At 42.4% G+C, this 9806-nt stretch overlaps 2 protein-coding genes across 2 annotated transcripts; both read right to left on the reverse strand.

Moving 5' to 3' along the window:
- Positions 1-775: 775 nt before the first annotated feature.
- On the reverse strand, positions 776-8276 carry psmb5 (proteasome 20S subunit beta 5). Its single transcript, XM_020653177.3, has 3 exons — positions 8026-8276; positions 5845-6151; positions 776-1439 (listed from the first exon to the last, which is right to left on the reverse strand). The coding sequence occupies exons 1-3, from the start codon at positions 8248-8250 to the stop codon at positions 1156-1158; spliced, it is 816 nt and encodes a 271-aa protein (XP_020508833.2). The 5' UTR covers positions 8251-8276; the 3' UTR covers positions 776-1155.
- A 139-nt stretch (positions 8277-8415) lies between these two features.
- On the reverse strand, positions 8416-9590 carry psmb11a (proteasome 20S subunit beta 11a). Its single transcript, XM_020626536.3, has one exon. It carries the CDS (start codon positions 9543-9545, stop codon positions 8598-8600), a length of 948 nt encoding a protein of 315 aa, XP_020482192.3. The 5' UTR covers positions 9546-9590; the 3' UTR covers positions 8416-8597.
- Between the last annotated feature and the right edge of the window lie 216 nt (positions 9591-9806).

A 9806-nucleotide genomic window follows, 5' to 3' on the forward strand; every position in this document is an offset into this window, starting at 1 on the left:
AGATTTTAACATCTCTCTACAAGTCTATGCAGTAAGTGTGTCAGTTCTGTTTCTATTGATGGTGCAATTCCCATCACTTCATTTACCAAGAGCAGCGACACGGACGAGACCCCGCTCATTTCCATTTATCGAAATCCCATTTCTATTCCATCTGCCAGCTAGTCACCTGTGAAACTAGTTTTTAACCATGATTTGGAAGCGCGCTTGCTTTAGATGTCTACCCCCATCCCCTCGGCTAGTGTTTATTCCCAACCATAAAAACTGCTGGAGGGGCACACACTGCCAGCACAGGTCGTTACATTGTATAACATAGTGGAAGGGAAGCACACAACATTGGGCATTGAGAAGCTAAGTGTGTCGGGGAGGAATTAAAGAATAAATTTCCCATTCCAATTAAAAGGGGAATTTGTGCAATGTGAACGGAGGCCGGGAACATTATCAATGAGGAAAAGAAAACACACAGGCACAATTACTGAGGCTGGTAGTATGCAATTAAATAGTGCTATTTAGACAGCACTACTCCTCACTAATAAACACTGAACATATAGAGGAGACAGGCTTTGGATGTACCCCCGAATCTTAACAGCTGGGGGAACAGATGACTGAAAAGTAAACACAAACTCCTCCAAAATGCCTACAAAGGAACATGAGGCAACAAAACGTTACATTTACATAAAAACTAAATTCCAATAAACACTATTATCCACAATCTTAAGCCTTTAAGGCAAAATCAGCACTCCTGCAATAAACAAAGACAACACTTCTGGAAAAAAAAGAACATCATAGGTTTTATTGTGAAAGATGTGGGTTCTCAGGGTAGATCCAAATGAATTGTATGTAGGGCAAGCAACACACTACTCCCACACTGTATTAAAGCATGTTTGAGTCATCACCCTCCCTCTCTGCAGCCCAAGTCATACTGTGTGCGGGAAGAGTGGAACACACTGGCATTCTCAAAAATGTACACTTAAAAGCTTTAGGCGAGCAACAAGTCGAAATGTGTCAGAGAAGTAATACGAGTGGAAATCAATCGGCAGATGAGTCCTTTTTATTTGTGTCAACCCTTCTTACATTTTCAGAATATCTCAAAACATCAGATACTAGAATATACTCCTAACCCTCCCTGTTCTCTCCCTACCTTCTTGATTTTTATGACTATGCCTGCTCCTTGTACTGGTGGTGCAGCATGAGCACATCTTCCTGGGAAACCCTGGTCCATCCGTCACTGTGGACATGGTACAGGTTGACCTGCCCTCCACTGTATGCGTCACGGTATGTGGCCTGGTAGATGGCGCGGCGGCCAAGTTCGCAGGCCTCCTCCACGGACAGATCTTGCCTTAGGCCACTGTCCATCACACCGTAGGCGTACATGGAGCCTGAGCCGACAGCGAACAGGTCGCCGCACACCCGGTTTCCCTCTGAGTCAACGTAGTACAACCCTGAGGACAGAGGACAAAAGGTTGGTCAAGAGGGCGGGAAGAGGGAGGAAATCTTGGAAAGGGAGTTGTGTTTGTAGCAAAAGCACCCTCCTTTATCCTGACTCAGGTGTAGTAGAGCTTTGTCAGAAAAACTGAGATGGTGTACGTATAAAACTGCCGCTCTCACACAAACAAACACACAAACTTGGAAGCGCACACACTCCAGGTCCTCCAGAGAGAAAATATGAACAGCTGCAACCTCTCCAAGTGAAGAAAGGCTGGCAGATATGAACAGCTGCATCCTCTTCAAGTAAAACCAACCGGCCACAGAACCTGCTGACAAGGCACGGGCCACATCGCTGTCTGCCCAGGGGTCCTGCTCCAGGCCTTATTGATCCCTGCAAACACGCCAAAAATTAACTATCGACCCGCAACCTGAGCTGTACAGGTAACTGCACCTCGCACCTCAAGGGGGAGAAAAAAACCCCCCAGCAAATCCTGTGGACATCTGACGAGTACAGCACATTCATCTCTTTCCACACATCCACACACTTTCTTCTGCACAGACATTTATTTCATCTCCACACATACGCACACTTGAATGACACATGGAGGCTCGAGTTCACTCCACACAAAAACCGACCAAAAATGTAATCCCACATGCACTGCAGACCCAAAATGCTGATGGACCTGTGAGGGACAGTTTGCGCCACACCACGCTCCGTGGACACATGCGAGACATTTTGTTCCGCGCTGTGACACACTCACTATGCCTGATCCCAGAGTGACGTGGAATGGGTGACTAGCACCAGCCTGTGAGCTCGCCCACAGTCTGCCTGCAGATGGTAAAAAGACAGCCAGCAGAAAAGGCATGTTTTTCATCACACTTCACCAAGTGAAACCTGTGAAAATGATACTCACACAGAGAGACACAGCAACACATGCATTTAAATTGCTTAATATCCACAGCTATCGCTCAAATCTCACATTAAAAAGCACCTCAAACTGCCCTCAGATTGCACATCCTCGCCTACTGAGTTTCTCGGCTAAAGCAGCGACAGTCTATTAGAGGAGAGAGCCACTTGCCACAACTGGCAAATTGTAGCTTCCTCAGCCTGTCGTTCGCTTGCCACAATAGTAATCCAGTGCCTGCCTATGCATGGGGTAATTTGCCATTCTGAGACCTGCCTGTTCCTCTTGAAAACAGCAAGGCACTCGTTAAAAACATAATAGTCAGGGGTAGAGAGAGTTGTAAAGGCGGCCTCTTGTGTTGAGTAGTGCGCTTGTCGGAGGTGGATGAGGACTCTTCAGTAGGTCCAAGTTTAGAAGCAGAGCGGCACCAAAAAACACTTTGCCAAACCTATTCCTTTCCATAGGCACCTGGGGTCTTTGTAGAACCCTATGCCAGATCAATTAACACTCTCTGCACCTTGAAAACATGCGTAGAAAACACAAGGAATCCATAAGGGCCACTTAAAGTAGAAGCGGAGGCCAGGCTGCCTGGATGGTTAGGCGTTGCACCAGTGGCGGCCAAGTGAGGCTCCTTCCACTTCATTGATCAACTGACAGGTGCTTAAGGAGCCTTTTCTGAACAGAGGCCTGTGCAGCTGGCTGGACTGACAGCCTTTAGAGGCCGTTGAGGAGCACAGAGATGTGAGATGGGTGGCTGACAGAAAATGGGTGCATTTTTGTCCGTCATCTGTCCTTCCCACTAAATTTCTCCCCTGGTTTAGGAGTACAAAGAGAGCAGTGGTTATACTGCCAGGCAAAAAAAAAAAAAACTATTACATCACTCTCCTGGGAGTGGCGGTAAAACTGACTGCCACATGGGTCTCATTTCATAGACTTTTATTCTTTGTCATCATGGGTGCTACATCCAATTTAATCACATAGAAAAGGAACCCTTCCTGCCCTTGTGGGGAGAAGAAGGGATGCTGCTGCGTAGAGTATAGCCACTCTTCTCTGTCAATTACAAAGCCACTATAGAGTTATCAGGAATTAACTATACACTGATTACAAGTGTCATAACATTTAATGTTATAACAAAGAGCCATATTTGACAAGCTCTTCAACACAGCTTTTATTTGATTTATTTAGCATGCAGCTTAAGACACTCCATCAGGGGAATAAGTGCTCTTGACATGATTGTAGCCAGCTAATGAGCTTCCCACCTAATCGGGATTGATTTAATTTACATGACATTTACCTCTCCATTCAATCATCAGCATTGAGGGCCATGGCAAAGCTCCCACACCTATTGAACTTATAAAGGGATCATTATTTCCCCAATTGATTGCTCGAGATTTAACACGTGTCATTTAGGTTTGTTGGCATAACGGCCGGGCTGTTGTTGTTCACACAGCCCTGTGCGCTTTCCAGACAAAGCCAGCATCGATCTCAGCAGGTGCATGGGCATTATGCATGCGACCCAATTGTCCAGGGCTGAGACCCAACGTCCATCATCCAGCCGCACTTTCTCTGGCCCGCACTCCCAGCCTCATCGATTTCCCATTACTGTGTCACTGTGGCAGCCTCCTTAAGCACACGTTCTGTGATGTATGGCCTCACACTGCGAGGCATCAAAAACTCACAGCTTTAAGTACAGTGAGGGGCAGAACAAGAGAAAGGCTGCAGTGCCATCTAGTGGGGATCTCTGGAAACTACAAATGTGTGTCTAACTCAATGAAACAGAACAAATTCTAAAAAAAGCAACATGAATAGACGGATCTGGATGAAAAACAATGAAGAACAGAAGGAAACAAGACAAAACTTTAAAATGATTCAAGACAGATGACTAAAGTTTGGACTTTGGTTGAACAGTTTAGCTCTCAGTTTTGGAAGTGATGACTGCCATCATATAAGCTTCTTGTTTGCAACTAAATTACCAGATTTAACACCATTAAAAGCTTCAAATATAACAGAGCTGTTTATTATGCACATTGTTGAGCTTAAACAAAATTTAAAATGCAAAAACACAAACCACATGCCTAAATTGGGCAGGTAATGCATGCACACTTTTGCCTCAGAGACAAATTATATTAGTGATCACTTCATAGACTGTATATAAGAGTTAGGGGAAAGAATCAATGCAGCATAGTATCACTATTTTGCATGGTGATATTATATCGATTCATGGCGCCATGCAAGCATATTTTTATTATATTAATAGAAAATGTGTTTGTTTTTTTTTAATTGCTGAAGGGGTTGCATAATTCATCTTGAACAAGTTGCATTGTTAAAAATTACTGCAGTCTTCCATACGTGTTTGTGTCCAGTTAAGTTCAATTAGACTGAAATACCAACAGTTCAGATTGTGAGATGCATGCAGCCTTTTGCAGGGTTTTACTTTTATCACAGTGTTGGTCAGTCTGGGGGCTTGACTCACATTGTAGAGAAATATAAAGACTGAGATGAATAGACTAAGAAGGTTTTCTTATTTGACAGTTCTTGATTACTTTAATTTTGTGGCCATAATATGCAGTTAAAAAGTGAAATCGCAATATATTGTATTGCAATTCTCAGCATATCCCAAAATGTTTAGAATCGCAATAATATCGTATAGTGACTCAGGTATCGTGATAATATCATATAGTAGGGCCTCTGGCAATTCCCACCCATACTGTCTATAAACATGGGCAAAGTCAAAGTGACATCACCCATTGGTTTCTGACCCACTGTCTTGAAAGCTCATACATGGTGGATGCCATTATGGAAATGTTGACCATCAAACTTTTGTTCAACCTAACAGACAAAGGGTTGAATCTGAGGCGGGCCTCAATTCTCTTGGCCAGCTGCTACAACACGCTGTAGTCATTGTAACAGCCATGGTTTGAATCTGACTTCCGCCCTTTGCTGCATGTCTTCCCCCACTTTCTCCTACCAACACTTCCTGTCTCTGTTCGGCTGTCCTATCACATAAAGGCAAAAATGCGCCAACAAAAATGTTAAGCTTTGACCAAACTACATGCTTGAGGTCTGATCAAAATCTAATTTTTTTTCAAGAGCATAAAAGTTATCTTCGAAAATTCTAGTCGGTAAGACTTTTCATTGTTTATCAGCGTTCTGATATGTTTATACATATTTTATTATATCGTCTTTTATCCTATTAAAAGTCACAATATGGAGCGCTGGTTGTGCAGTGGTTAGTGCACGCACCCCATGTATGGAGGCTATGGTCCTCCATGTAATACCCTACTCTCTCTCCCTGATTTCCAACTCTATACACTGTCCTATCTGTCCATTTAAGGCACAAAAAGGTCAAAAATAAGTCTTTAAAAAAAAAACTAAGGAAATTATTGAAGTGGATCCTTAACTCTATACAAAACCATAAATTGGTCAACCTGTTACCAGCTGTAGTTGTTTAACTAGTTATATCATAAACTCAAATAGGCCATATATGCATTTCATGATTTTCTATTATTTTTACCTGGACCTCTCTTGTCCCAGCCACACACCATGGTTCCCATGCTGAGTCCCATGCCCTTGTACTGGTACACCATGTTAGCAAGCAGTTTGGAGGCTGCTGCCACAGAGATGCGCTCCTTGTTACGAAGCTCATAGATGCGGCACTGGCGGGCCAGCAGGCGCTCCCAGAAGCTGCAGTCTGCGGCTCCTCCAGCCATGGTACCCAGCAGGTAGGGATTGATCTCGATCACCTTCTTCACTGTCTGTGAGGCGATGTAGGAGCCAGCTGTCGCCCGAGAGTCCACCGCCACAATGACACCATGCTGGAACTGAAAGAGGCAACAGCAGGTGAAGTATGTGTAAGAGAAGCACAAACACTGATAAATCTGTGAGCACTATGTACACAGCAATATGTCTCTAAAACCCTCTTCTATCTGTTCAGACAAAGCAAAAATGTGCTTTTGCTCTTCAGCTGTCAGAGAGAAAATATATATTATTCAGCTCTGTCATAAAGCTGCGTATTTCCTCAAAAAGCTCTGTGTTACTAAACTGACAGGCATAACAGTATAGCGCTGAAGTAAAAACAACAGAAACGGCCAGCAAGAAAGAGATGTCTGCTGAGGAGGGTTTCATCTAACACTCTCTGGGATTAAGGGATAAAGATGGTGTTATTTTATCTTTGCTTTTCATCAACAAATCCCCTGAAGAGACAAACATCAACTACAGGGATCTTGCTCAGTATTTACTCTGCGCTGCCAGAGGAAAACGCTACACTGTTCTCACTGTAATAAAATGAAATGTCATCCAAACACATAGTTCTCCTTTATGTGTTTTTAATAGTTTTGGACCCAGTGGGGTTCCCAGGCACAGAAGGAGATCTTATATCAGGCTTTACACAATCTTGTTAGTAGCATGAATTTATTGTTGGCTTGCTGAGAATAGCAAAATAGTGTTATCCATCCTTTATCTAAGTTGAATGTAATGACACTTCATTCCGGTTTAAGGTTGATTTTAAATCTTAGTGACACAAATAAGCTGTCTTGACCATTAAAAACTCAATTCAATCTTTGTTGACATGATAAATTAGGGCTTTAGGAGCGCCACCTCTTTATTTCAAAAACGATTGTCACAACAGTTGTTGATTTGTTATGAGGTCAACTCAATCACAGGAAGTTTTTAATAGTACATGGGCAAATAATTAATGTGTAAATGTAATTCATTTAGATCCCGGAATAAACTGGTTGTTAACTCATTGCAAAAGCAAACCGTGACACATCAACACTGAATGTATTGACCAACATTAGACACGTTACATGAACCAAAGGTGTACAATCAAAGAACAATAGTATGAATAGTTACTAGAGTTAATAAATAATTCCAACTGGTTTTGCCTTCATATAAAAAGATAAAATACACAACATCTCACTAATAGTGTCAAATAAGTGTGCAATACTAACCTTAAAAACAAAAAACAGCGCAATTATACAATGTGAAAAGTGTGTGCAATAACCTCAGGTGCAATAAGAGATGTAGAAAGTTAGAGACAAGAAAACAGATTTATATTTTCATTTCATTGTGCAGTGTTCCCCTTTGTATTATATCTTTGCTTTAATATAGTGTATAGCTTCTGTACAGTTTATTTTAAATCACTCAGCTGTTACTACAACTTGTTTTGTTTTACTTTTTTTGTACTTTTCTTCTTACAATGTTATTCTATATTATATATAATTAACTTTTTTATGTAGAAGCTGACTCAGGGAGAAACGCACATGTACCTGTACTGTCCCGTACCTGTTGCAAAAGGCAATAAACATCTATTCTAATATGCATCACTCCCTTTACCTTCATAGACATGCAAAAACTGACAGCTCTTTACATGAAAGGTTTTTATAAACAACACAAAAATAGAGCACCTGTGCGATAATAGTACATATATCCAACTAGAACCGGATTTAAGCCATGTTTAGATTTATTTTTTAAGACAAAACTCAAAGCTTTGTTAAATGTCTGTCATGTGTACATTACAATGAGAAAGCGCTTTGTAGCCACGTTAGCATGCTAAAGCTAGCATGCTAACGCTGGAGACGGTACGTTTGTGCCGTTAAGAGTTTAAGGTCCAAACTATTTGCCAATTTAGACATTATTACACATTGTTTTGCTTTGAGTTGCCAGGCATATAGAAAAACACACTCAAAATACGTACTTTGAATGCTAAGGTGGTGGTTCCATGCAGAAACTCTATTTTCCTCTCCACACCGTCGTCGTCCCCGGCTAACAGCGGGTTTTTAACCGAGAAACTGAGCCCGTCTCCCGGCGTAGAGTCGAAGCCCAACCCGCTCTGTCCGGGCCCACATCGAAAACCAAAAGGCTGACATTTGTCAAAAGAAAAATCCGCACAATCACTGTTTAACACACTAGCAAGGGCCATCTTTGAAACTGTCTGAGGATGATCAAGCAACTTCCGCCGTTTAAGGACAAAATGATTGAGTCAAACCCCAACAGCGCCCCCTGTGGTCGTGGCGGACTGTAGTGTAGTGGTGTATATTTACAGTCTATGATGTAGACATTGATAAAAGGTGATACAAACTTTTACTTTCACAAACTGAAATAACGGCTCAGGATTACAACAATTTGAACTTTTATGTCTATTAAGGAATTATGATCCTAACACTATTCTAGAAAGCTGTTAAAATAAACTCAAACAATGATCTGATTCTACACTATTTCTATATTGCCCCCTATAAGCACCACGTTTCCTCATTATCCTGAAGCAGCTTATTTGATCAGTCTTTTTCTTTCCTCTGCTACCTTCTCTCTCCTTTTCATGTCTCTATAATATTCCTCTTTTAGATCCTCTCTCGCTCTTCGGCTCCATCCCTGAGCTGTGATGTGGAAGAGGTCCACGTTGTTCCCTGAGTATGCATCCCTGTGAGTGGCTCTGAAAACTGCTTCTCTTGCCAAAGAGATGGCCTCTTCTTTACTTAGACACCACCTCAGCTCTCTATCCAGGACTCCATAAGCATAAGGAGAGCCTGAACCCACAGAAAAGACATCCCCCTGCAGTCGTGCTCCATCACTGCACACGTATATTAACTTTGGACCACTGTTAGTGGCTGCAGTAACTCCCTTATCCCAGCCACACAGTGTAAGAGCAACACACACTTCAGTTCCTTTAAAGGGATGCAGCATAAAGGATAGGAGTTTAGCAGTCCCACATATTGAAAGGCGACGTCTGTGCCGCAGTTGGTAGAGTCTGATCTCTCTGGCCAGAATTCTCTCCCACAGCATGCAGTCTGCACCACTCCCAGAGGAGGTGACCACTAAATGGGAATGAATTGGAGTTATCTTATGAACAGCTGGGCATGCAACAAGCCCCCCAGCACTGGCACGTGTGTCTGCAGCTGCGATGACCCCACCTTGGAAGACAAATCCAAGGGTAGTTGTTCCGTGAGACAGTGGAAAAGGCCTACGGACCATCGCTGAATATTTTGCTGGTGGAGAAGGTAAAGGCCTGTGGTTGAAAGATGCAGAGTTAGGTAAAGTTGGAATAAAAAAATCCATAGGGATCCCACCATTTCCCTCAGATTTCTTTGGTTTCCTCAATCCAAAGGTGCAATTGTCTGTTAAATGAATAGATGAGATTGAATCTTCAAAAAGAGAGGTAGGAAACCACTTGGCATGCACAGGGGTGTCTGTGAAACCACAAATATCTTCCAAAGCCATAGCCAAACGAAGTAATATCCACAGGGTATATGTATGACTGCTGCATGTATTTCAATGTTGAATTCACTGGTCTGTCTAAAACACCAAGACAACGCTTTTATAGCCCTCCCCAAATATGACACCTTGCAGAAACACACAAGCACAGCCAAAGCCATCAAGTATCCTCTTTCTGCTGTGAAAGTAATAACTAGAGAAGCCACTATCTGCAAACTTCATTACTGCTGAGTGTCCAAGTTATCTTGGTAACTGACTGAAATTGTA

Source organism: Labrus bergylta, chromosome 4, assembly GCF_963930695.1.
Source record: "Labrus bergylta chromosome 4, fLabBer1.1, whole genome shotgun sequence".
NCBI classification, from domain to species: Eukaryota; Metazoa; Chordata; class Actinopteri; order Labriformes; family Labridae; genus Labrus; species Labrus bergylta.